The sequence below is a fragment of the Pipistrellus kuhlii genome, unplaced genomic scaffold, assembly GCF_014108245.1.
Source record: "Pipistrellus kuhlii isolate mPipKuh1 unplaced genomic scaffold, mPipKuh1.p scaffold_m20_p_31, whole genome shotgun sequence".
Taxonomy (NCBI): domain Eukaryota; kingdom Metazoa; phylum Chordata; class Mammalia; order Chiroptera; family Vespertilionidae; genus Pipistrellus; species Pipistrellus kuhlii.
The window spans coordinates 5,379,466-5,406,016 of record NW_023425531.1 but is presented as its reverse complement, the minus strand read 5'-3'; the positions used below and the strand labels follow the sequence as shown (position 1 = coordinate 5,406,016).

At 60.3% G+C, this 26,551-nt stretch overlaps 1 protein-coding gene across 1 annotated transcript in view; it reads right to left on the bottom strand.

Moving 5' to 3' along the window:
• The window catches only part of IL4R (interleukin 4 receptor), a 35,097-nt gene extending 8,944 nt beyond the window's left edge, over positions 1-26,153 (bottom strand). Inside the window, exons 1-6 of the mRNA XM_045570282.1 lie at positions 26,048-26,153; positions 6,900-6,987; positions 5,692-5,830; positions 4,304-4,455; positions 3,016-3,167; positions 1,529-1,685 (exon numbers count right to left, since the gene is read on the bottom strand). Of these exons, the coding sequence (XP_045426238.1) occupies positions 1,529-1,685; positions 3,016-3,167; positions 4,304-4,455; positions 5,692-5,830; positions 6,900-6,969 (670 nt within the window). The 5' untranslated portion in view covers positions 6,970-6,987; positions 26,048-26,153. The remainder of the gene's footprint in view (positions 1-1,528; positions 1,686-3,015; positions 3,168-4,303; positions 4,456-5,691; positions 5,831-6,899; positions 6,988-26,047) is intronic.
• Positions 26,154-26,551: the final 398 nt, after the last annotated feature.

Here is a 26,551-nt window from a genome sequence, read left to right as displayed (position 1 = left end):
CACTGGGGACACAGGCACAGGGTAGCTACTACCCACAGAGCTCACAGCCCAGGTGGAGACAGATGGGGAAGAGACACTTTGAAGAATTCTTCTCTAAGTGAATGTTAACCACCCATCTCCTCTCCACAGTGCAGACAATGCCTAAGGCAGCCTCCTCCCCTATCTTTCCCTCTTCTTTGCCCAGTGGCAATGTGCCCACCCTGAGGTTCAGGCCAATCACGATGATCCTAGTCTCCTTCCCAGACATTTGAGTTCCCAGCATTCACTGCAGTTGAGAGAGGCCATGTGACAGTCCTGGCCAAAGAGATGCAAGGGAAGGTCTGCTAGGAAGCTCTGGGAAGATTTTTTGCTTCCTGTTAGTGATAGAACCTTTCATTTTCCTTGGCCCTTGGGGTCTGAGGCTGTGTACAGCAGCCAACTTGGGCCATGAGGTGGCAAATCTAAAGATAAAATACTGCCATGCTAAGGATGTCAGAGGAAAAGAAGGCAAGACTCTGGGGTGATATCATTGAGCTGCTGCAAGAACCTGGGAATGTGAGATAATTCAACATTTCTATTACAAAAGCCAAGTGATAAAGTTGTAAAGAGTTATTTTGGGGGTGCTATTTCAAGCAAAGGACTACATTTCCCAGAATCCCTTGCAGCTATGTGTGGCCAAGTGGCCAGTTTCACCAATAGAACTTGAGAGGGAGTGATGTGTCATTTCCAGGCTAAGGCTTTTAAGAAGCAGGTGTCCCTCCCTGCTCTCCTTCCCCTTCTGCTGGCTGGCTGCAGACAATGGCAGGGCCCTTAGAGATCCTTCACTTGGGGTCCACAGACCTCCAACAAGGTTGCAGGCAGAATTCAGAGGTCTGGGACTTGGATGGGGAAGAAATGACATCTTTATTTGCACTCACTTCTGACACCTCGCATTTCCTCCCGTTAGGCATGGAGGGAGCATCAGCAGTCACCCAGCTGCCCACAGACATCACAGCTGCTCTCCTACCACATACTGCTGCCAGATAACAAATGTCACTTATCCGTTTTCTGGGGACAGTATTTATGAGAACTGCCCTCGCTCCTGTTTCTCTGTTAACAGAGAAGCATATGTTCCCAGATCACAACCATATTTAAGGTATATTTTATAATTGTATAAAATTAATCCTAGTTCTTTATTTATGCCTGTAGAAACATTGTTCTGAATGGGTCCTCGGGGCTCCCTCACTGCCAAAGGGCCCAGCACACACAGGTTAACCATCTCTGTCCCAGAGAGAGATGAGCCCGGGAGGAAGACCACCCACAGGCCAGCACAGTCACGCTGGACTGTCACACACACAGAAGCACGTTTCCACACGGGAAAGCTCGGGCCCCGTGGGCACCTGCCACGCAGCCCCGCCTGCCCGCCTGGGCCAGTGGCCGTGCCAGCCGCTCCTCTGTTACCTGCGTGGAGGCGTCCTCGGACGGAGACCCGGGTGCTCGGCCAGGGCAGAGTCTGGGCCCAGCGTGAAGCGGGGAGGACTAACCGCTCAGCACTGACCCGGATACTCACAGTGAACCCACTTGACAGGGGGGCTCCACTCGCTCCACAGGCTGTTGTAGCTCGGGGCCCAGGCCCGCACCCGCGCGCTGTAGGGGGCCCCGGGCGTCAGGGCGCTGGCCGGGAAGCGGAAGGTAGGCTCCTTGTAGGTCACATTGTGGACTAGGAACTGGGGGAGGAAAGGAAGACATCACCGCACAGCTGGCACCGGGGTGCCACCCCCACTCGGGCTGCTGTCCTTGGCTGACCGCACGGCGTGTAAGAGCCACCAGCCTGGTATCTGGTCATTCCGCCGGCCCAGGCAGTTTGGCACCTCCATGGCTGTGACCAGGCTCCAGTGAGATGGGTCAGAATACCGGCCCGCCCCACCCCACTGACCAGCCCTAGGACAGGGCTGGGGCGAGTCGGAACCTTTCTGAGCTTTAGTTTCCTCATCTGTAAGTTGAGGGCAAGGGTCCCTACTGTCACTTTCGGGGGGTGTGACCTTAGGTGAGTGACGGAACCTCAATGTCCTCTCTGCAATGAGGGAAAAAGTGCCTGCCTCCAGGGTTGCCGTGAGGATTAAATGGGTTGAAGCAGGGAAGCACTTAGGACAGGGCCTGGCGCCCAGGGAGCGTGATGAACTTTCTGAAGCGCAGACAGAGGCACATGCCCCTGGCTCCCTCATGGGCTCTCTGGAGCCTCACGTCCAGCCCAGGCACATGGCCCCGACCTCAGCCCCGCCCACCAGCCCCCACTGGGAAGACTTCCAGGACTGTAGCTGAGTGGACAAGGTAAGATGACAATTAGTAGGTGGTGTTGTCTGCTGCCTATTGCGTTAAAAAAAAAATGGTGCCAGACAAACTGAGGGCCCAGGATCCCCTTTGTGTCTTGCCCTGTACAGTCCTGTCCCTTATTGTGGGCAGGACTCTGACTTGTTTCTCACCGACAGGAAGTACAAAGGTGATGGTGTGTGGGACCACACCTGTGGTGACATCATGTGAGACCATCAGCCAAACTCCCGGGGCGCCCTCTCTCCCCCGGGCTGGCTGGGGGAAGGCCACGAGGGAGGAACGGAGGGTGGCCTCCTGCCTGGGCCCAACAGCCCCTGGCACACGGATGCGGCCAAACTCACAGGAGCTGGGAGCCATCCTTCCCTGCGAGCCTCAGGCGGCCCGCAGCCCTGGCCACGCTGGCCTTGACCAGTCAGCGTCAGGGAGACTATGCTGAGTGAGGGTGTCATGGTGGGACTCAGTCATTTGAGAGGGTCCCCGAAATCTCAGTGTCCCTCCGGTCCTTGGGACACACAGCTGCGCCCAGAGCCTCCCTTACAGGGAGGAGCAGGCCCACAAGTCACGTCCCTTCTCCGCACACCGGGCGCCAGGCGAGGGGCGGAGGGACAGAAGCCGGGACTCCAGGTCCCAGGCTGCAGTTAGCCGGGCTCCTGTCTCCCACCCTGGGATGGGGTCTCCGCTCCCCGAGTCCCAGGGGGTGGTGAGAACCCCCACGTGCCCACTCACCTCCGTGGGGTCGTCTTCGTTTGAAATGTTGACCAGGTAGGAGAGCTTAGAGGCCAGGAAACTCTCAGGTGGGTACGGGTTGCTCCAGGTCAGCTGCCACATGTGGGAGTCGGTGGCGTTCACCGTGAGGTTTCCGGGGGCCCTGGGTTTCACTGGGGAGAAGGGGGCCTGGTGAGGGCGTGTGGCCCTCGGAGCCCGGACCGCTGAGGTTTTCAGTCAACACCACCTCCATGTGTAGGCACCACGGAGGTTCACGGTCATAGCAGTTCCAATCCCGGCACTCACTCTGGCGCTGCTCCCCCTCTCCCTGGAGCCACGGGGAACCCAGCACGTGTACGCCAAATAACCCAGACTCCGGCGTGTGCACTTTCGTCCTTCACACTTTCAGCCACGTCTGTGAGCTACATTATGTACCATGCATTTTTCTTCATTTTGATTCGTGTGTTTAGACTTAGTCTCTTTTGAAGCAATCGTATTAGTGAGATCGCAAGTATATAATATGCACCAATGTCGCCATGCGCATGTGAGGATTACATTAACTCAGGGTTTGTGCATGGGCCAGTTTACCACCAGCGGGTAAGCGGGGTCCTGCAGGCGCTGCTGATGGAGCGGCGGAGGCTGCGAGACCCTGCCTCTGCTGCTCATACTGTGTGACCGTAGGCGGGTTACTTGCCTGCTCTGCACTACAGTTTATTCAGTTGCAAAATGGGGATAGGAACTCTCTTTTGGAAACTGAGGTTCAGAGAGGTGACTTGCCTAAGGTCACACAGCAATAAATGGTGTTTGAAACTCCTGTCATTACCCCCTAGCCAGCTCTGGGGAATGCCTGCAGGGACTCTGGGCAGCAGGATAAGGTCAGCCTTTCATAGTCTAGACTAAGCATGTGAAACTCAAAGGCTAACAAGGGCCAAATAAACGAGGCATGCAGCCCATGGGCTGCGAGTTTGACATGCTTGGTCCGGACTGTCTGAAGCAGCAGCAGCAGCTGAGCAGTCAAGGGAGGTGAGGACGGTTCCCAGCTCAGTTTCTGGTCTGCGGCAAGAACACCTTCCACCAAGCAGCCTGCTCAACACCCGGTCCGGGCGCTCACAACCAGGGGGTTGCCTGTCTGAGCTGAGGGGGCCTGGTGCTGCTGAGCCCAACCCCATTTCAAAGACGGGAGGACTAAGGCCCAGGCAGGGCAAGAGCCCCATCGGGGTTAAGGAAAGGCTGCTTGGGCCCTCCCCCGGATGGAACCCGCCTGGCCCACCCCAGGGCCGGGCTTAGGGCACCCGCCCCGCCCGCTCACCATGCTCGCTGGGCATGAAGGAGCCACTCCACAGCCGCTGCTTCCCAGCCCACAGGCCCAGCTGGTAGATGTCCGCGCTGACTATGTAGTCCATCAGCATGTCACACTGGCACATGGTGCTTTCTCTGTTCGCAGGGACACACGTGTGGTTTCTGCGGACACGGGCTGCATTAGGCTGTCATGCACGTACGGTGTCCCCCGGACATGCCTCAAGGAACCACATGCTCTGCTAGTTCCTGGTCTCCTGCCTCAGGACCAGGTCAGGGGGCTGGGAGCAGGGCAGCCAGCCTGTGTGGTGGGCCAGGGGGCTAGGACTGCCGTCCGTGCTGCCACAGCCCCTCGCCCACCACCCCCTGGCTGCGGCCTCGGTCCCAGGACTCGGCTCATCCCTGAAGGCCAGTGAAAGGGAAGAACCATGGCACCGAAGGATCTGTAACAGCGTGTGTGTGTGTGTGTGTGTGTGTGTGTGTGTGTGCGTGCGCGCGCGCGCGCTAGCACGCCTGGGGCCTGTCCTCTCCCATGCAGGGCACTGTGGCACACGCCCTGCCACCACACGTCATCCTAACGTGCCGCCCCAAACAGCCAACCTGTGTCTCATCCGGAGGGTGGCAAACGTTTTCCGTCAAGGGCCAGACTGTGAGAGCCAGGCCATTCCTGTCCCCATACACTGCACACCCTGCTGGCCAAGACAGAAGCAGCCACAGACAACACAGGAGCGAATGGGCGTGGCCACGTGCCAGCACTCGGTTTACAGCACGGGGGCCCCGTGTGGCTCAGGGCCAGCACCCCACCTCTGATCTAGGCCCGGGCACCGCCCTGGGGAGCACAGGGCACCTACCTGGTGCATCGAGGGCATGTACATAAATCACGGGAACATGCATCCCACGTCCCATGCTGAACTTCACACTGACTGCGCCCTAACAATGGTCATGCCCGGGTCAAACGACCTGCCGCTCTCTCTCACGCGAACCAAGGAGTTCTCTAGCGATCACGTGGTGTGTTACGGTGTCGCTGCTCTGGTGGCTGCGTGCTGTTGTGATTTCAATGTCCTGGTTCCATTCCTAGCGGCCCAGAGCGAGCGCTACAGGCTGCCTGCACGGATGCTTTTGGGGTCCTCGCTCATTCTGAGCTGGAGTCCTTAGGCTGAGGGCCTGAGAGCTGCCTGGTCCGATATCCCTCTCCATCCACACACTGCAGGCCCGGTGCGTGAGCTCGGAGCGGCATGACACCAACGGCATCGCACACTGCACCCCGGCCCCAGCAAGAACCGCAGGGAGCCGCACTCAGCACCCGGCACTCCAGGGCACCACCGGGCGCCGGCGAACTCAGGCCAAGCTCCTGGCCTCCCCTCGCCGCCCCCCCGCCCCAGCTCCCCGGCACAGGCTCACCCCTCGTTCAGGAAGACCAGCTGGTAGGTCAGGCGGAGCTCGGCGCTGCAGTCGGTGGGGCCGCCCATCCTCCACTCGCAGGTGGAGGTGCTGAGGTAGTCGGAGAAGCAGGTGGGCTGCTGCCGGAGCTGCACACCCCCTGGGGAGACAGACACAGCAGCGCCCTGAGCGGCCCAGCAAGAGGGCGTGGCCACCGGGACAGGCCGGAACCAGCCGGAACAGGACCAGGGCCCGTCGCGAACACGGGCACCGCCGCCCGGACCGCCGTGTGCGTCCTCACAGCCTCCCGCTGCCCTGAGGCGGCTCCCGAGGCTGAAGACGATCCCCGGGTGCAGGGCCCACGGAGGGGGCACCCCATGACCTTCGTGTGCTGCCGCTCACCTACCTGCCTTTGGCCAAATTACAGGGAAAATACGAGGCAGTGTGAGGACGGCCGCCAACAGGCACCTGCCCTGCAGCGGGAGGCGGTTATCCCTGTGCTGCTCCCGTGCTCCCCCCACCCCCCTCCACCCCCGCAGCTCAGGAGGCTGATCCCACCGTCTTGTCACCCAGTGCCCGTGGCCACTGGCTCCTTGTTGGGTTTGGCCAATATCAAAGGGCGGGTGAGAAGGTGGGGTGCTCAGTCCAGTCCAGCCACTCAGTGGCCTGCTGAGAACCAGCAGGATGTCCCGGCTTGCTCCTCCCCAACCTCCCGACTCCACCCTCATGCTTACAAAGGGATCGTATCCGTGTAACAGGCCATGTACCTCCTCCGCTCACACCCTCAAAGCTTCCGGACTGGTGGCTTGCCACCCGGCCCCACCCACTCCTCTGGCTCCACCAGCCTCCAGGCAGACTCTCGGCTCTGCCTCCACTGAGGTCCTCCCCAGACAGCTGCTGCTCACCTCCTTCAGTCTCTGCTTCAGTGCCTGTCACTCCTGAGGACTTCCCTGAGCACGTGTTATAAATTGCAATCCTCCCCTTGACCCCGCTTCCCCAGTCCTCCCTGCCCTGCTCTGTATCGTCTTTTCCCACACCTTCTAACAACCCTAGGATTAATTTATAATCCGGGCCACCTGTCATCGGCTGTCTCACCCCACCACAGTGCAAAGTCAAGGCCGGGGATCTCAGCTTTGTTCCCTGATTGGGCCTGGCAGGTAGACAGTCAGTACATGTTTGCTGAAGGAATGAACGAATGAATGAATGAATGAATGAGAGGGGTGACTTACCAGCGCCTGCCGCCCACACCAGGATCAGGCAGCTCACAGGGAGCGTGAGCCCGGAGCCGAGCCGCCCCATCGGGAGGTCCTAGGGCCCCTGCGGAGAGACAGTGAGCGGTGAGGGCTGACCCGTGTCCCCGCCACCCAGGCATCCCAGTGCAGCCTTCAGAGCTCGCCCCACTCAGACACAGCCGCCCCCACCCCGGCCACTGTGTCTGGCCACGGTGAGCCCTCCGTGTTCAGCAGAGACCTGTCCAATCACCAAACCCAACCCGGATGCACAAAGCCCCGAGCGAGAGCCAGGAACACCTGTCCCCGGAGGTGCTTCTTGGAAAAAGCCCAGGCCCGGCTGAGTGTGTGTATCCCTCGGACTTCCGGAAGTTCATTCTGCGTATTTGCATATAAAGGTTCTCATAAGTCCTGCAATAAGGGAACTCCCCCCCCCCCCCCCCCCCCCCCCCCCCCGCTCAACACTTACCAAATTTATTTACCCAACCTTCATTTTTGTGTGTGTGTGTCAACCCCCCAATTAACACCCTGAAGGACTTACAATTCCTTGAAGTAGTTTGGAAATTCTAAGCTGACTGTCCAACCTTACAGAGCTGGTTAAATAAAGGATGGCAGACCCATGCAATGACGTATTAGGCAGTCACTAAAAGTGATGCTGTCTGACTACATGAATGCCTCAATTCCCCCCCATGTCCACATAACCTTGCAGTGGTCCTCCCTCCCCCCACCCCCCCAACCGCTCTGGGCAGGGCGTTCCCTGCATTTGGATCTGGGCTCGCCATGTGACTAGTGTTGGCCAGCAGGATGCTAGCCAGAGTGCGGCATGCATAGGCCTGCCCTGGCACAGCCGCTGCCTGGAGGCGCGCCCGGCCTCGCCTGCTGGAGGACGGTAACGGCAGGTCCCAGTGGTCCCCTTCCACACTGGCCAGGGGCGGCTGCCCGGGCCTGCGGTGAGCTCACCCTCCGCGGGGCAGGCAGCTGGCCTTGCTGACCCCAGTGCATGAGCGAGCCCAGGCGGTCAGGCAAGCCCAGAGGGCCGCGCCCACACGCAGGAGCTAAGAGTCCCTCACACGCCCTCGGTGTGCGTGTTCCAGACAGAGCATGTGACCCCTCCCTGATCTCTGACCCCATGGAGGGCCTTCTGTTTGGGGTTTATAGCAGTGAAGTCACGGACCAGCCTCGCTGTGTTAACAGCACCCCACAAGACGTAACCGGGAATAAAGACTGGAAGGTGCAGACGCCCAGAGAGAGGGCACAATTCACACCCCCCACACCACAAGCCCAGCAGTGCCCCTCACTTTAGTCTCTGTTCCTTCAGAGTCGCTGCTATGATTACAGGGATTTGAGTATGAAACCTGTTTACCAAACCGGCAGTACTGGCACCATACGAAAGCATGTGCTTTAAACTCACGGCACCGTGAACATCAGTCCACACACAGAACCGAGCCCACAGCCTGGGCCAGCGGTGACCCCGGTGGAGGGTCTGGCACTGGGTGAGCCTTGCTCACTCTGTCACCTTGTTCCGCACAGCGTGGTGTCTGCCTGTCCCGGGGGGACCCCACCTCACATCCCTCCTGTCACCTCCTATGTCCACACCTGCTTTGACTCGCGCTCCTGTGGCCCCTGAGCCAGCAGCTCACCCCCTGACCTCAGTCTCCATCGCCCCGGGCGCTGAGGACCACCTGAGCCGACACACTGAGGCCTCAGGCCACCTGCACAGGAGGGGTGGGGAGGGCGCCTTAGGAAGATGCTCAGGAACAGATCCCATCGGGCCACGGACTGCCACTCCCACACGCCTGGCACCTCCTGCCCAATGCCCCCCACACGCCTGGCACCTCCTGCCCAATGCCCCCCACACGCCTGGCACCTCCTACCCAATGCCCCCCACACGCCTGGCACCTCCTGCCCAATGCCCCCACAAAGCTCCGTCCTGGGATGCTGACAGTGCACACCCACAGTCCGCTTGGGCCTCTGTCTGGGATCATCAGTTCAGAAAGGCAGCTGCCAGGCCTCCTCCTGCTGCTCAGTGCCATGTGCTTTCAGACAGTCGCTGTCTCTGCACTCTCCCTGCCCCGGCAGTAGCAGGCATGAAGCTCGCAGGTGCCCTGCACAGAGGAGGCATGTCGGGAGCACGCTGTCAGGAGCACAGTGTGAGGAGTATGGTGTCAAGAGCACAGTGTCGGGAGCACGGGGTCGGGAGTATGGGATTGGGAGCACGGTGTGGGGAGCATGGTGTCGGGAGCACGGCGTCTGGAGCACGGTGTCAGGAGCATGGTGTCCAGAGCACAGTGTGGGGAGCACGGTGTCGAGAGCACGGTGTGGGGAGCACGGTGTGGGGAGCACGGTGTCAGGAGCACAGTGTTGGGAGCACGGTGTCGGGAGTATGGGGTCGGGAGCACCGTGTGGGGAGCACGGTGTGGGAAGCACGGTGTCCGGAGCACAGTGTGGGGAGCACGGTGTGGGAAGCACAGTGTGGGGAGCACGGTGTCCGGAGCACAGTGGGGGCTGAAGCCACAGCAGAAGCTCCAGCCCCTGCGCAATGCTCTCCAGGGGCTTCGTCCCACACGAAGGCTCTGCAGAGGCCGCCTCCCTCCCCAGCCCAGCAGCTGTGCCCCTGCCTCCTGCCACCTGCTCGCCTCCACTTCCTGCTGCTCCTCCCACACACCCACTCACGCCCACCCCGCCACGCCCACCCCGCCGTTCCCTCTCCATCCTTTCCATTCATTTCCCTCCCTTGCCCCCTCTCTCTTATTTATTTACTCACAGGAATAAACTCCCCCCAATACTCCAGTGTGGATTTCAGGGGAACAGGACATTCTCTGCACAGCCCCGGTGCAACCAGCAAAACCAGGAAATCACACGGACGCACGGCGCAATCTAATCCGCTGACCCTGCTTCCGCTTTGCTAGGACCCAGTCGGGCATCGGGTCACCGTGAGCCTGGGGCCCAGGCCACAGCTTCTAAATCCTATTCTGCTTTGGCAGGCACCAGCCTGGACTGTCACTGTGCCAGGAAGGAAGGAAGGGAGGGAGGGAGGGAGGGAGGGAGGGATGATGGAAGGAAGGGCTCAGGAACACTGGGGACATGGTAAAGGACAGGAGTCAGCTCGAACGGTGCCCCCTGGCCCACATGGGCACAAATGGCCCACAACAGACATTACAGAGACCACGGTAACCCAGGAGTCGGAGCAGGGATGCAGGAGGCTGCAGGGACATGTCACAGCGGGAGCAGGGACAGCTCTCGTCGCCACGGCAGCCTCTAGCTCCCACCAACCTCGTGTTAGTGATTTGCTAATGAATGAGTCAGAATAGCTAACATTATAATTTTATATAACGTATATCTATAATTGTGCACAATTTACATACAGAGCCTGGAAGGCACCACCTTCACCACGTGGTCAGAGTGAGCATCGCCAGGAACGGGGCGGGACGCCACGGCATCCTGAAGCCCAGCCCAGAGGAAAGGCCGTGCTCTCGGTGATCCTGCTCAAAGGCACAGTCCTGCTGAGGGTCACGCCGACCGCGCTCAGGGCGGCCTGGGGAGGACCCGGCCTGCACCCCCGGGGGCAACGGGCAAGGGGCGTGTGGGAGAGACTGTCCTCTCCAGCGTGTGCCGTCCACCCCGAGGGCCGCGGTGGCCTCGTTCCCCGCCGGGACCCGGGGCCGGCTCGGTGTGGGCACACAGCATGTGCTCGTCAAGTCACTTTGGAGAGACAGGCGCCCCACGGGCTCTGCAGGGGGCTGGAGAGCTCTCCCCCGGGGGAGACGGGCACCCCTTCCTCGCAGAGTCCCAGCGGAGACCAGGAAGCAGGAGGGCGTGCGGTGGTGGGTCTGTGACACCGCTTCCTCTGCAAAGCCCCGTAACTTTCCCTCTCGCAGGCTCACAGCCGCCACAGCGTCCTGCGGCGGAGACGCCCGTGTCCCTCCCGCCCCGCCTTCGAGTAAAGAGAAACAGGGAGGCTGAGAGGCCTGGCCACGGTCACACAGCGGAAGGGCCATCGTGGGAAAGTCCTCCAGGAGGGTGGACTAACACAGCACACTGACGGCATCAGGTGCCACCTCCGATCCGACTGGAGGGCATGCCTAGATTGTGTGTGTGTGTGTGTGTGTGTGTGTGTGCGCGCGCGTACACACATGCACACGCACACACGCACACGGCACTCAGCGGGCTTCACTGGATGCGGGAGCTGCATGTCAGGGAAACCATGGCAGAGGTGCAGGTAAATAAGAAATTAAAACAGTAACTGCTCAGTGATCCCAGTCAAGCTCATGGCAAGAGGAAACAGTTTCCAGCTGGCACTCTCAGTCAGGACCCCTGACGGGTGGGAGTTGGGCAGAGTCTCAGGGGTGGCCTGCCTAGCTCACCTGCCAGCCGGACAGGGGAGCCCTGCAGACACCCCATCTCTGACAGGCGGCAGGCCAGCATCTGCTCGCACCCCTCCAGGGATGGGCACGCACTCCCAGGCCACGGCTGCGCAGAGCCTGCCCGCTGGAAACAGCTGCCTTACGTGCGCCGAGGGCCAATGAAGTCCTCGCATTTGCTTGGCACCTTGCTGAGCGCATAGAAACATTTACTCCAGGGCAAACTCATTAGTCCACAGAGTCAGTGTCAACAGGACAACGAATGACATTTCTTTTGAGAGCCACATTTTTAAACTTAAACTTCTTCTAACGCCACTTCTTCAAAATAGACTCGCCCAGGCTGTGGCATTTTGTGGAAGAGCCACACTCAAAGAGCCGCATGTGGCTCTCGAGCTGCAGTTTGCCGGCCATGGCCCTATGGAATCTGTCCAAGACCCTGCTGGACAAGTTGTTGTCCCCACTTTCCACCCGAGGGAACCAAGGCCAGAGGTCAGATCAGGTCCCACGGCTAATGAGAGGGCAGAGCTGGAGCCAGCAGCCAGGTCTGTTGGCTTCTGGGCCCAAGCCACCTTCCAATGTATCAACGCCTTCAACTTCTCCTCCAGAAACACAGGCTGAGCCCAACAAGACGAGTGAGATGAGCCAGAAAGACCTGGCCATCCTGCTTGTTAATCTCAAACAGCCGTGCCCATGCAGAGGACCAGAGAGGCTGACTGAGCAGCACAAAAAGCCGAGGATTTGTATTGTCTACAAACCCTCATGAGCCAGAGGTGAAGCAGCAACTTAAACAAACAAACAAACAAACAAACACCAACAAGGCCATGTTAACGGAGATATGAGATCCAGGACCAGGGAGGTGACGGTGCCCGAACGCCCCTGTGCTTCCCTCGGGAAGAAATGCTGCTGACCTGCAGCTTGTTGAGAGGATGACAACGGGCACAGAGAAGCCCCAAGTCCAGGGGGCAGGTCTGTGCCTGAAGGCTCTGTCCTCCTAAACCCTACAGCCTCTCCTTGCACTTAGCATACGATATTTACCACATCCCTTTACAATTCTATCATATTAATGCACTCAATAGTCAAAAGAGCCCCCTTGAAGTAGGTGCTAATAGTCCCCGTTTTGAGAGGAGGAACGGAGGCTCAGAGAGGTGTTAGGGACGGTCCTGCTGCATGTGGCAGGCCGGCTGCGAGCAGGGTGCCCGGGCCCCAGAGCCTCAGCGCTCAGCCTCTCCCTCTGTCCTCATGTCCTGGGACCACGGGCCCGTCTGAACGTGGGTGCAAACTCCAATCCCTCTTTCTAGGCAAGCGCAGGCATTAACTTTGCCTTCCACTTTAGGGGTCCACAGGTCCCCTGAGCCCCTCCTCTGGGCGGTGCAGACTTTGAGGGTCTTGGAACAGGGCTGTGGCAGGACTTTCCCAGCCCACAGCGGGCTGAGAGAACGGGACGGGGCCACGGGGCTGTCTGCAGTTGCTTGCAGACCTGGGTCCCCCAGCCTTCTCCACGCTGCTGGCGCCCCTCGGGCCTTCACTGGCCTCCGGCTCTGAAGGTGTATTCACCCCAAGCACAGCTCCCAGGGGTCACGGCCGCCCGGGAGGAGCATCCCCGACAGGGAGCACAGTCCACGCCCAGGAGCGATGGCAGTGAAGGCGGCCCGTCGGAAGGGACGCTCCGCCCGATCCCATGCAGGTGACGTTTCACTGTGTGACTCTCCTGGACGGCCGCACTGGAGAGGGAGAGCAGTTACTGCGGGGAGTGGGGGCAGGCAGGCAGGCAGGAGGGGAGGGCGTGTGGCTATAAAAGGCAGCACAGGGAGGGATCCCCTGAGGACAGAGGGCTCCACATTCAGCCTTGTGGGGAGGGGGGGACACAGCTGTGCGGGGGACAGAGCTGCACAGAATGCAGGCTGCGTGAGGGAGTGCAAGAAAGCGGGTGAGCCACACCAGGGCCTGTGTCATGGTGGGAAGCTGAACGTACAGGCGGTCTCTGTATGGGAGCCCACGGCTGTCTTAAAGTTAAGGTTTCCAGGAAATAAGAAACCTCAAGCCTCTGCCACCCACCCACTGTCCCCTCCCCTCCTCCACGTCTCCTGTCCCACTGGCCTCTGACCCCGGCCCTGCTGCCCCGTGCAGCCTGTGTACCCAGAAACCATCCCCTCACCAGGGCAGCCCCTGGCACTCATCACAGCCCCTGCCTATAGCTGCCATGGACTTATCACCGTCTCTGATCCTATCACTGAGGTTACTCGTGTGAGCGCTGGTTTTATTTCAGGAGGTAGATGGTGAAGATAGGAAGATCTGACTGCAAAAGATTTTCAACTTCCTCAGATCAAAACACGCCAAAGAAGAAACAGAAAGCAAGCAGAAGACGCGAGAAAAGTAGAAATCGACACAATGGCGGGTTGGTGGCCTGTTCTATATAAAAAGGTCTCACAAAACCAACAAGACACACAACCTTTGAGAAGCAGAGGCAGAGGACACAAACGGGTCCCCAAAGAAGTACCCTGTGTTGCCACAATATGAACCAGCCCCTCCGTCCTGCTGCGAGGCCCTGAGGCAGGGTGAGAGACGGCCTGTCGTCACCTGCAGAGGAGCGTGCGAGCCCAGGAGGGCCGAGCTGTGGTGCCGTGGGCCCTGCCTTGCCCCCGGTGCCTAAACAGGGCTGACCCGTGCCCAGTGTGTGCTCAATACGCTGCTATGGAATGAGTGCTTGGCTAACCTTCAGCAATAACAAACTCAGTCATCCACCTTTAAACGTGGGCACGGACCACGCTTTTGCCTGTAATGATTGCTATGCATTCGCAATGCTTATCACGTGCCGGGCGCTGCTCTCCGTGCGTACAGTGTGTTAACCAACGTGGTTCTCACCACAGCTCTACGGTGTAGGTGCCACTGAAACCCCCACTTTACAGATGAGCAGACTGAGGCGCACAGAGGCGACAGCACCGGCTGTGGTCACAGCGCCAGGATCTGAGCGGCAGCCGGAGCCAGGGAGACAGCGGCTCGGAGGGAAGCGCCGGCAGAGAGACCCGTCTCACTCTCCTTACCGGGGCAGGTGAGCCGCGAGGCTGCGATGTCCGCGGCCAGCACCGCCCGGAAGTGGCCGAGGAGGCTCTTCCTGAGCCCGAGGGGGTGCGGGCCTCTGGCTCCCTCCTCCCCGCTGACCACAAACCCACCAGAAGGGCTGGATCCACAGACAGGAGGCAGCCAGGCTGCGGCAAGAGGCCCGCGGGGGAAGCCGGCGGCACCGGGGGCTGTGGGGGGCCTCCCTGGGAGCCAAACGGCAGTCTGAGGCAGCCGGGAGCTTCCTCCGGCCTCGAGGACAGCGGGCGGTATGGCAGGGGGCCAGGACACACTTCTCCCTGAGGCAGCAGCCTTCCCGGAACTGCCCACCTGGCCCGGGTTCCCAGAACCAGCAGCCCGTCAACAGCTGCACCAGGACAGGGAGACAGGCCGGGCTGGGCCCCCGGATGGCCTGGGCTCAGCCTCCTGCCCCGCCTCCAGCCCAGCCAGTGCCGGGAGCGAGAACCAGAAGCAAGAACCAGGAACTTAGCCAACGGCGTCCACCAGGCTCCTGTGCACCTCCTGTGTGCTCCAGGCCCTCACCCATTCACCCATGTCCTTGTGGCAGGTGTTTTCCAAGCACCTACTATGTGCCAGGTACTATAGATGAGAACAAGGCCATTCACTCATTCGTTCCTTTCTTCCTTCTTCCTTTTGACAAATATTCGGGTGAGAAGAGAAGTTACTAGAAGATCTGAGCAGGGACGTGACACTGGGACTTTTCAAACCACCCCCCGGGCTGTGGGTGGGAAAGGCCTGCGGCCCAGGGCCCAGTGAGGAGGCCGCCACGCGGGCCACAGCAGGTGTGGGGCTCGCACGGGATGGTGGGAAGGACTGGGAGAGAGGCTGGGGCGGGACCTGGCTGAAGGTGGAGCCCACATAGTGGAACTTGGGGGTGGGGGTGGAAGGAAAAGGGGATGAACGAGGCTGGAGCCTGAGTGGGTGGAGTGGCCATTTACCCAGTGGCTGGGAGGCCCAGGTCCTGGTGGCTGGACTCAGAAGATTTGAGGCACCAGTGGCAGCTGTGCAGTGAGCCACGACTCTGAGCGGAGGGGAGAGGCTGGAGTTGCGGCCTCCCCCATGGACGGGCGGGCTGGAGCCCTGGAGGGAGGCGCCATCTCGGGGACAGCCTGGCATCTTGTGCCAACGGCCACTTTTTGGCAGTGTGCACCCTTGTGCCAGCTGTGGACACGCTGAGTCCCAGCAGCCAGTGGGGCCCCTGGGAGGCACAGACGGCTCCATCTAGGGTTCTAGAAGCCACGCCATCGGCCAGAGGCCCGGAGGCCGGGGGAGGCTGAGCCGGCAGCCCTCCAAGCCCTCGTCCTCTCACGTCTCCGCACAACACTCACCCCTGCAGCACAACACGCACCCTTCCCGTCACCGTCCAGATGCCCCCCGGATGCCAGCTCCCCCAGGGCCAGAGCCTGTGCCCGCCGCCTTCCTGCTGTGGCCCCAGAGCCCAGGCCAGTGCCCAGCACAGGCGGCCCACAGACCCTGTGAACGGGAGAAGGACTGAACACACTCCCCCTGGCTGTGCCCATGGCGCCGGGTCAGCCAGCATGGCCCCCCTCTCACTGACCACTCCGGGCTCAGAGTCCCCTTAACACCCGATGCAGGCACGACGGGCCACCCCGAGAGCTGACCTCCGGGAGCCGTAATTGGGGCATTACCACAGTCATCACTCATTTCCTTGGAGATAAGACGCATGGCGTCAGGCCTCGGGGCACTGATTAGGTGTTGGCTGTGTCAGCCGCAGTCACAACAGTCACTCACAACAGCCACGGCTCCGGGTGGCCTCCTCCCTGAGGTCCGCAGACGCCACCACAACTGCCCGGCCTGTCCCCAGTCCCTCCGGCCATTACAGCATGGGTCCCACCGCCCCACCCCGAGGAACACGGCAGGCGCTGGCTGCTACTCTCATCCCCTGTAAGATGGACACGGGAGCCTGGGGCCCAGGAAGGCTCAGACACCTGCCTAAGGATGCACAGCGGTAAGCGGTGGGGCTGGAATTCGATTCTGGACCTTCTGGCTCTGGAGGCCACAGCACAGCGCCTGGCACAGAGGAAGCAGCCAAACACTTGGTGCCGTCCCACCCTTCCCTGTGCTCCTCTGCAAGCCCCTGTGGGAGGCGCAGCCACACATGCCTGCACACAGGGGAGACCAAGGCTCAGAGGGAGTCCCCAGGTGACGAGGGCGGCGGTGACCGGGCTGGAACTTGGCCTCCGTCCTGTCTGCCCAGCCCTCACCAGGGAACGTGTCTGCGCAGTGACCAGGACTTTGCCCCCGGGGCAAACCCGAAGCTGGTGACGCGTGGGCACAGATAAGAGCTCCCTGTTCATTTTCTGTCTTCAGGCAGGCTGTGGGGGCGGGGGGAGGCGTTCCCCCTCAAGTCCTTCCTGCTGTCTCACCCCAGATCCTCCCGGGCAGTCAGGGACGCACCGACGTGTGGGGTCACTCACGTTGGCAGGACTCCAGGGCATCTAAGACACGGAGCATAATTCTGGCCTAAGTGTGGGGGCCCTCGCCTGACTGTCAAGCTGGGGTCCTCTCAGAGCCTCGGTCTCCATCACTTGCTCATGGGGTGGGTGCAGGGAGGCAGAGATCTGGCTGGTGGCAGAGGCCTCGGACCGTGCTGATGGAGCAGGCGGCCAGAGCTCATCTCTAAGCACCAAGTAAACTCTGAGATTCCGAGGAAAGGACGGCTGTGGCCACACAGACGGTCTCACGGGCACAAGCTGGGCGAGCAAAGGGCAACAACGATTCTATTGTTAAAGAGTCCAAAGGAGACAAAGCGATCTTGGGGTCAGAGGTCAGATAGTGTCCTTGCAGATGGGGGCAGGAGGGAGCCTTCCGGGGCTGGTCATGCTCTGTTTCCTGATTGGGCTACACATGCCCATGTTCACTGAGAAAACGAACGAAGCTGCACCTTGTCTGCACGCATCCTACACAATAAAAGGCTAATATGCAAATTGACCGAACTGCAGAACGACCGGTTGCAGTGATGTGCACTGACCACCAGGGGGCAGATGCTCAATTAAGGAGCTGCCCCCTGGTGGTCAGTGCGCTCCCGCAAGGGGAGTACCGCTCAGGCAGAAGCTGGGCTGATGGCTGGCGAGCACAGCAGTGGTGGCGGGAGCCTCTCCCAGCTCTGGGGCAGAGCTAAGGATGTCAGTTGGACATTCCCCGAGGGCTCCCAGACAGCTAAGGGCAGGGGCTGGGCTGAGGGACCCCTCCCTTGCCCCAGTGCACGAATGCTGTGCACCGGGCCTCTAGTGTTACTAGGGAAAGAGAAAAGGTGGACGGGAGGGAAGAGGCTGGAGTGAGCAGTCTAGAGTGGTGGGATGTGTTGACAAAGGTCTCAGCAGCATCCTTCCCCAGGGCTGGAAGGATTCCCAAAGACCCCGAGTCCACTCCCGATGCCACTTCAGGTGCCTGCAGGGCGGCCTTTTGCAAGGGGCCCTCTGCCCTCTGGCACCCGCCTCAGGAACGGGCACTCACTGCCTCCGGGCAGCTCCCAGCCTCAGCCGCGCTTCACGGCCACAGAGTCACTCCCCCAGAGGAAACGCAGACACCTAGAGAACTCAGACGCGGGACCACAGTGAGGAGAGAGGGGGCAGCGGGGAGCCCACGCCCGGTCCCCACGGGCCCTGCCATGCTGCCTCAGCACTCCCTGCCCTGTGAGAAGGAGGCTTTTTACTTTTCACAGAGGCAGCCAGAAATCCAGATGTTAGGAGCATTGTCCTGATGTTTCAGTGCTGGAAGAGCTCACTTTTAAAAACCACACCCATGTCTGTGGTCCCTCGTCTCACTGTCACCAGTGGGTATCCTCCTGGAGGGTGGGAGTGCCCTGAGATGCCAGGAGACCCCAACAAATGAAAAGAAACAACAGTTGAGACCCCCACACCTTCCCTAAGCTCCTGTACCCCCAAATGCTCCCTGCCTTCTGTCCCTATTACCTCTTGCCCACTGTGGGATGCTGGTTGCTATGGTAATGAGAAAGAAGGGGGCACTGGTGTCAGTGAGGATCCCCAAAATTCTGCAAGCCCCTCTGCCTTCCTCCTCAGTCCTTACCCATCTGCACTCTCCCTCCTTCCCCAGACGTGCCAGACCCCTCCTCCCCCACTTGCACTTCACAGGGGCCCGTCCTCCGCCTGGCATGGCCTCCTCCTGTGTTGCCCCCTCAGGATTTCCTGGTCAAACCCTGCGCCTTCCTCAGCCACCTCCGTGCTCTGCCTGTTCCTGTCCAACATCCTTCCCATTCTTCGACGGTGAGCTGCGCCCACCATTTCCCTCCACCTGCAAAGTCCCTCCAGGCCGGCCGGGTCTGGGTCTTACTCATGTGCCTCTGGGATCAGAGGAGGTGGCCAGTGAGGTCATCGGCCGCCTCATGTGGGCTTTCCCACCTCCGGGCCTTTGCACTGCATTCTCACTGCCTGGAACGCCGGCCCATACTCATCCCAATGACCAGCATGTGCACGGGGGGGGAGGGGGGAGAGGTAGTGTGTGTATGTGTGTGTGTGGCCTTTCACATTCACTATCGTGTTGTTTCCACAAAAACCCAGCAGGTCCTTTCCCATTCTATGGACAAGGAAATTGAGGTCTAACAGGGAAATGACTTGTCTGAGATTACTAAGCAAGTGGGTTGTGGAGTTGAGACCGAGATGCAAGTTTTGTTTTCTTTTAAATTCATCTGGCCACCAAATAAAAAGCCTACAGCTTTAGAGTTGAAAGGAAAAGAAAGAATCAGAAAATTAGCCAAGAAAAATGCAAATAAAGATTAGAGGTATAGGAATATTAATACCAAATAAAACAGAATCCAAGGCATCAAAGTATTAAATGAGAGAAAGGTGGCTGTTTTATACTGATAAAGGAACGATTGGCCAAGAAGGTATAACGCATGAACCATTCTCTAGTCACATTTTCTATTCATATGCACCTGATAATAAATAGCTTTGAAAAGAAAGCCAAAGTGAAAAACAAAACAAAATAAAAAGCTGAGAGAAGGCCAGAACAGACCCTATATCACAAGGGGAGACAAGCCAGGTAGACAAAAACACACAAAAACGTAAATAGTATAAATGATATAGTTAGCAAGCTTGAGCTAACAGATATATTTCTAGAACTTTCTATCCAATAGAAAATATACCTCCTTTCAAATGCAAGAGGGTCGATCATACAGAAAAATTAACCAGAAAATCTTACAAAGAAAATCTTCATTTTTATATAATAAAAGCCACAAATATTAACCACCTCTCTATATAAAACCCTAATATGCAAATAGACCAAACGGCAGAATAACTGACAACTGATTGCTGTGATGTGTGCTGACCACCAGGGGGTGCATGCCATGATGGGATAGTGGAGCAGGTGAGCAGGGGTGTCAGGGAGTCGTCAGGGCGAGCCTTTGGTGATTACTGAAACTTCTTTGCTCCCACATGCCTTGGTCCTGCCTGCACCCAGTGCCAGCCCCAATTGCTCAGCACTGTCAGTGGGTGCGAGTGGCAGCTACCAGCCCAGATTGCCCCTTAGGGCTTCTCCATGTCCCCCTGCTCCTGAGGGGCGATCGGGGCAGCAGCTGCCGCTTGCACCCGCTGCTGGTGCTGGCCCCAATTGCTCGGTGCTATCAGTGGGTGCCAGTGGGGCTGGTGCTGTCAGTGTGTGGGAGCAGCAGGGGCGGGAACAGGGCTGCTGGCAGACAGGGGACAAGGGCCATGGCAAGAGGGGCCAAGGAGGATGGGCTGAGACCCGCCCCTGTGCTCACCACAGCCTCACGGCCCACAGTTCCTTTCAAGGTGCACGAATTCATGCACTGGGCCCCTAGTAATGTAATAAATTTTGAAATCACCAGTAAGAAAACTTTCAAAAATTCCATCTACCTTAAAACATTTAAAAAGCACATAAACTTTTAGACAAAAGAGAAATTGTAAACTATTTTAGCAGTCAATGACATTGTATAACAAGACCTGTGGAATAAATCCAAAACAGTACTAGGAGAAAAATATACAGCCATTTAGCCTGAAGTACATTTATTAGAAATTAAGGAAGACTGGTAATGATTGCTAGCCTCAAACAAGGAATCTCAGAATGGAAGAAACTTTGATAGCAGCATATGTAGAAGAGAAATCTGGAGGTTTTAACTGACAAGCCCAATGTGAGCCCCGAGTGGGACATGGCTGCTGCACAGTGTAAGTGCAGAGGCCTGGGCCCCAGATCCGAGGAGGTGAAACAAGAAGCTGTGGAAGACAGGCGGATGTTCCCTATATGAATTCCTCAAATAAAGCTCCACAGGGTGAAAAAAGCTCTTTCCTCTCTGACTGGGAAGTTTTACATGGGACTCTGACCAACTGGGTCATGTCCAAGGTCAGGCTGATCTCTTTACCGTCCCCTGAGACAAGAAGAATGACTGAGAACTCTGGCTGTGTCGTCTGAGAGAGAGAAATACAGGGCCATCCCTCCACGGGGCAAAACCGGAGCCAGGACGTGAGCGCTCCTGGAAAGCTAATTGGCTCCGTCTCAGGAAGGACCTTCTGCCGGAGCTGCCCGGCGGTGGGGCCCGGAGGCCTCTGCTCCATCCCTGCAGGCGGGCTGCCCTGGGCTCGGAGGGCTCCCGAGAGGGCCTGTCCCCTTCGGAAAAGGCACCACCCGTCCTGGCTGCTCCGGGCCGGCCTTCCTCCCCTCTCCGGATGCTCTCAGTGCCTGCGCTCCCTCATCTCCCTCCAAGAAAGCCCGTCTCTGCCTCCACGCCTCCTGGGGATGGCTCAGCACAGCGGCTACGAGCCAGTGAACGACTTCCCGGTCAGCGGCCCTGGGCTTGAACCCAGACTCTGCCCTTTCCGAGTTGTGTCATCAGGTGAGTTTCTACCCTGAGCCTCAGCTTCCTCCTCAGAGGAATGGAGGGGGCACCCAGTGGTCTGCCCGCCTCCCCCCAGCACAGGCCTGATGTGAAGTGGGGCCTCCACTGGTCCTGTCCCTCCCCCTCCCCCGTCCACTCTGCTCGGGTGTGTCCTCACTGCCTGGTCCTGGGGAAGGTGCTTGCTGGTAAGAGATGGTCTGTGATGCCCCTTTGGGCCTGACCACGCCCACAGGGCTGGCTGGCCCACAGAGGGCGGGCACCCCAGCCATGACCGCAGCAGCAGCAGGCGGCCCTTGCATTTGAGCCCTGTTTCCGTTTTGTGTTTAAACTCAGCGGTGAAGACTGCGGACCTGAAGCGGCGGGTCACAGCCCTGCTCGCCACCTGGCAGCTGTGGCCCTGGACCAGTTACTAGAACGTTCTCTGTCTGTTTCCTCGTCTGTGACGATGGAGAAGAGCGGGTGCTGCTTTGAGGGGCCAGCCTACAAGTCCGGTGAGAGCACCGGGCCCGCCCTCGCCGCCCGCTCAGTTCCAGCCAACGCATCAGCCTCCTTGTTGTGGGTCCAGCACACCGAGCCGTCCCACCTCAGGGCCTTTGCACTTGCTGTTCTCCGCCCAAATGCTCTTTCCCGGAGAGCCGCGTGCCTTCACTTCAGGCCTCAGGCCACAGTCACCCCCTCCGCGCCCCCTCCCCGACTGGACTCAGCTCCACGGGGCCCTGGCCCGGAGGCTGTGTCCCAGCCCTGGCGCGTTCGCTGAGTGCGTGCGAGCGCAAATAAAGCTCCGCAGGACGGAAAAAGCTCTTTCCTCTCTGACTGGGAGTTTTAATGGGACTCTGACCAACCGGGTCCTGTCCAAGGTCAGGCTGACCTCTTCACCGTCCCCCGAGACAAGAAGAATGATGAGAACTCAGGCTGCGTCTGAGAGAGAGGAGTGCTGGGTGGTACTGGAGGGCGATGGTCACCCTCCCCGGGCAGGACCCGGCCCTGAGCGTGTGAGCCGCCTGCGGCTGAGGCTGCCAGTCCCTCCACCGTCCTCTGCTCAGAGCCCGCAGCCCCCCCTCGGGAAACCGGCCCCCAAACCCGCTGGTGACGCCCGGCAGGCCCGGCACCCGCCGCTCCAGCCCAGACCCGGCTTTCCTGAGCGCCTGGAGCCAGGGGCCCGGGGCCCAGAGCGAGGGTGGGTGCGGGGCCACGGCTGAACCCGAGGCATCGGCGCCTCCAGGGAAGGCTCAGGTGCAGGAGCGGGCGGCCCACACAGAGCAGGGAGCAGCGGGGGAGCGGGTGGCGATGGAGGAGACCTTCTCTTCTCCCCTCCGCCCGTCTCTAATGTCCTCCTCGGGGGGCCGTGCCCGCGTCCCCCTGCTCCCTCCCCCTCCGGGCGCTGTCCCTGCGACCCACGTTCCCTCAGAAACCCTGGGGCCAGAAGCCTCCGATTGTCCAAGGTGGCCGTGCACACAGACCAGCCGACGGAGCCCCTCCCCTCCACGCAGCCCCGGGACCATCCCAGGGGCAACCCTGCAGGACGGCGCGCTCAGCGCTCAGCGAGGAGGAGAAACACAGGCCCAGCGGCCTCCAGCTGGGCTCGGGTCAGGCCGTGTACCGGCTGAAGTTTTTGTGAAAAAGCTTGGGGTTTTCCGAGCCGGTGGCGTTAGGAATCATAGATGGGGGGTGAGGGGGGTGTCCTGAGTTGTTTGTAGGTACGGCCTGTCTTCTCAAGGGGAATGTGAGCTCAGGAGGGCAGGGACCTGCCAGCGCTCCGGCGGCAGCACCTGGCATCTGCCTGCACTCTCCGTGCCCAGCACACATTCGAAGGAGAAATGCACGAGGAAGGCGGGGGTTGGCTAGGGAGAGGTGACTCTGTTCTAACTGGGGCAGAAACTGCCATCCCTGAGCCACGGGCAAGGTGCCCATAAAAACTATCTTGTGAACACCCGCCCCGCCCACACCCATTTTACTGACAAGCAAACCGAGGCTCAGAGAGGTTAGGCAGCCGCCTCCAGTCTCAGATGGGAAGCAGCAAGCTCACATCGGAACCCGGGCCCTGCCTTCCAGCCCATCTCTGTGCCTCCAGCTCAGAGGAGCAAAGACTTGCTGGGAGTCACACCACAAGCCACGGGAAGAGGGCCCCTCTGACGGCCCCTCTGACGCCGGCTCCTGCAGGGCCCCGCAGCCACCGCTGGGTTCTCCCACCCCCTCTGGCAAGGGCAAGTTCACACAACATCCCCGCAAGCCACCGGCCTGTCTTCCAGACCAGCCGCGGGGAGTCTGGTCTGACATGGCCAGGGATGTCTCACAGGGCCGGCCCTGAGGCATGCTGGGAAAGAGGTCCCTCTGGTCCCCCCAGCAAACCCGGGCGGTGAAGAACACAGGCTGGGGAGGGAAGGAGGTTCGAATCCCTCCCTGTCAGCCCTACACCTGGGACCTGAGGCCAGGCCACCACACACATCGCTGGCTCTGTTTCCTCACCTGCCCAGTGGGCAGACTGACCCCCGTCCAATGGGGTTAATCTCTTAATATTTTACAAACACATGGTGCTTACTCCATACCGGGCATTGTTCTGTATGCCTGACACTTATTTTCAGCATCATTACAACCATATAAAGTCATCACTATATTTTCACAAGTGGGGAAACTGAGGTCCTGAGAAGTCAGCCACTCTCAGCCCCAGGCAATGCGGCTCCAGAGCCCATGCTCTGAACCTCTGGACTGTGCTTTTTTCTTTGTTTTTAGTTATTAATCCTCACCCAAGGCCATATTTTCCATTGATTTTTAGAGGGAGTGTGGGGGGTGGAGGAGAACATTGATGTGAGAGAGACACACAGATTGGTTGCCTCCTGCACAAGCCCTAACCGGGACCTGGGCATTGAACCTGCAACCCAGGTGCGAGCCCTTGACCAGGAATCGAACCTATGACCCTTCCATGCACGGCCGCTCTAACCACAGAGCCACACTGGCCAGGGCCAGGATCACTTCTGGACAGTAACAATAGACATGCGTGTTTCCTGTGGAAGGACTCTGTGCTGGGAACTGTGTTTCATGAGATGCCGGTTTTACAAATGTGAGGAATGGAGCACCCAGGGGCCTTTGGTCCCTGCCCCGCCCAGCAGACGGGAAGCGCTGAGGGCAGTGAGCTGTCTGACCCTAACGCCTCCATCCTGGCGGGTCAGGGGGATGGGGAGGAGAGGAAGGTCTAGGAAAGGTCCCCTTCCACTTCCCGGACACCTCACTCCAGCTCCTTTCTGAGCATCAGGAAACGGACGCTGGGGGACAGCCTCCCTGCCTGCTGGGCTCTCTGCAACCCGGGCTCCAGTGCACACACCAGCACTGAGTCACTGCTCCGATGCGGAAATCCCGAGCTCACCCACACCTGCTGGGAAATGGTGTGCGTAACCAGGGCGACTGGCTAGTGGGCTCCCCCTGCCTTCCTGGGCCTCCCTCCAGATTCAATGCCGAAGGCCCAGGAATCTGCATGGCGGCTCCTAGGGCTCAGGCGAAGGCGGGACACTGGCGCCCTCCTCAGCGGGGCACTGAGACCTTCTACAACGTGGCCACACCCACCTTTCCGCCCCTCTGGCTTCTCCCTGCTCCCAGCACCCCACACCACGGCTTCCACACTCCCAGCCTCTGTCCATGCTGCTCCCACTGCCAGCATACCCCCCCCTCCCCCCAAGCTCCCGGCCCAGCCCCTCTCCTTCTCTCCCCGCTGCTCAGGGTCCTGCTCAGGGAAGCCAGTCTCATGCCCGTGAAGAGCTGGTCACCCCCTTGTTCCCCCCCCCCGCCCCCAGAGGGCGCCTCCTCAGGGCAGACACCGGTGCCCAGAGCCGCACTGGGCAGGCCCAGGAGCACTGTGAGAGCTGGGGAGTGAGGGTTCGGGGGCCCCTCCCGTCCACCCTCAGCATCCTCCTCGAATCACAGGTTGGACTAGCCCAGTTCCGGGCCCTCTGCAGGACTCTGGAACCCCCTGATGGTGGGGGACACCCTGGCCATACGGACACCGAGCCTCAGTTTCCCCAACAGACTAAGATTTTAACAAAGACGCTGATGTCCCAGCAAAAGCTCCGGCTCCTAAGAGGCCGCCCATTGGGAGCAGCTGCGGGGTCACAGCTCACAGAGGCCTGGGGCTCGAGCAGGTCAGAGCTGGCCTGGGCATAAGCTGTGAATCCCAGCACCCGCCACCGGTCCCTGGTCCCAGCCCCTCCTGATGATAGAAAATACAGGTTTTTAAATGCAGATTCCCGAGTTTACTGAGTCTATCTGGTGGAAGGGGCTGGGAGCCTGCGGTTAACAGATCCCAGGAGAATTTGTTTACGGGGCGGTTTGACAAACACCGTGGTCAGGTGGCGGCAGACAGCCCGGTTCCTTCCTGACCAGCTTTCCCGGGTGATTTCAGCGCCGGTGCCCACGCCCCGGCCTGGAAACGGTGGGGGTACCCGGTGCGAGGAGAGCATTCTGACTCACTCCCAACACGGTCCGCGCCCAGGCGCCCGCACAGCGGCGGCCCCGGTGCGGGTCCACCCAGCGATATTCAAACGAGGAGGCCAAAGGTGGCAGGGTGTCACCCGAGTCCTCGAGCCCGTCTCAGGCTGTCCGCTTCCAGAACTGCCCCCCTTTCCACCCCCGTCCCCCAATCCTCACCGACCCCGGTGCGCGGCCGGGGTGACCGCCCGGGAGGGGCGGCGTGGCCAAGCCCCGGGCCCCCACGTTCCCCAGCCCGGAGGCGACAAAGTGCGGAGGCGCCGGCTTCCGAGCACTGGGCCAGCTTCCCGCGGCGGCCCGGCACCTGCCCTGAGCCGGCTCCGCCCCGCGCGAGTCAGACCCTGGACCCCGCCGGGCCCCCACTGCCCGGCCCCGGACCATCCCCGCGGCGCCCGTCCTACCTGCGCGCCCCGGTCCATCCCGCGGCGCCCGGGGAAGTGCGGCCTCTGGGCCGGGACCGGCCGTGCGGGGCTTTCCTGGCCGCCGCCCCGCCTCCCGGCCCGCCCGCCCCCGATTTGCATGCACCTCCCTCCCTCTGGGGCGCCCCGTCCCTCTCCGAGTCCCCGCCCTCCGCCCTCCGCCCCCGCGCGCCGGCCTGACCTTTCCCGGGGCCCCGCTCTGCTCCCCGCAGCAGCCTGGCCGCGTCCCGGGGAACCGAGTGCTTCCCGGGGCTCAGAGCGAAAGCCCATCCCGTCCGCCCTGCCGGTCCCTGCGCCCCTCCCGCTGTCCCCCTGCCCGGGAGCGGGGGTGGGGGGTGGGGGGGGGACAAGCCCATCCCTTTCATCCCCCTCATCCTCCCTCTCACCCTCGGGGCAGTGCGCCTGGGGCTGGGGCTGGGCAGCTTTAATCATCCGGCCTCCCCAGCAGCCAAAGATTGCCGGTGCTGGTGTGTGCGCACCCCCACA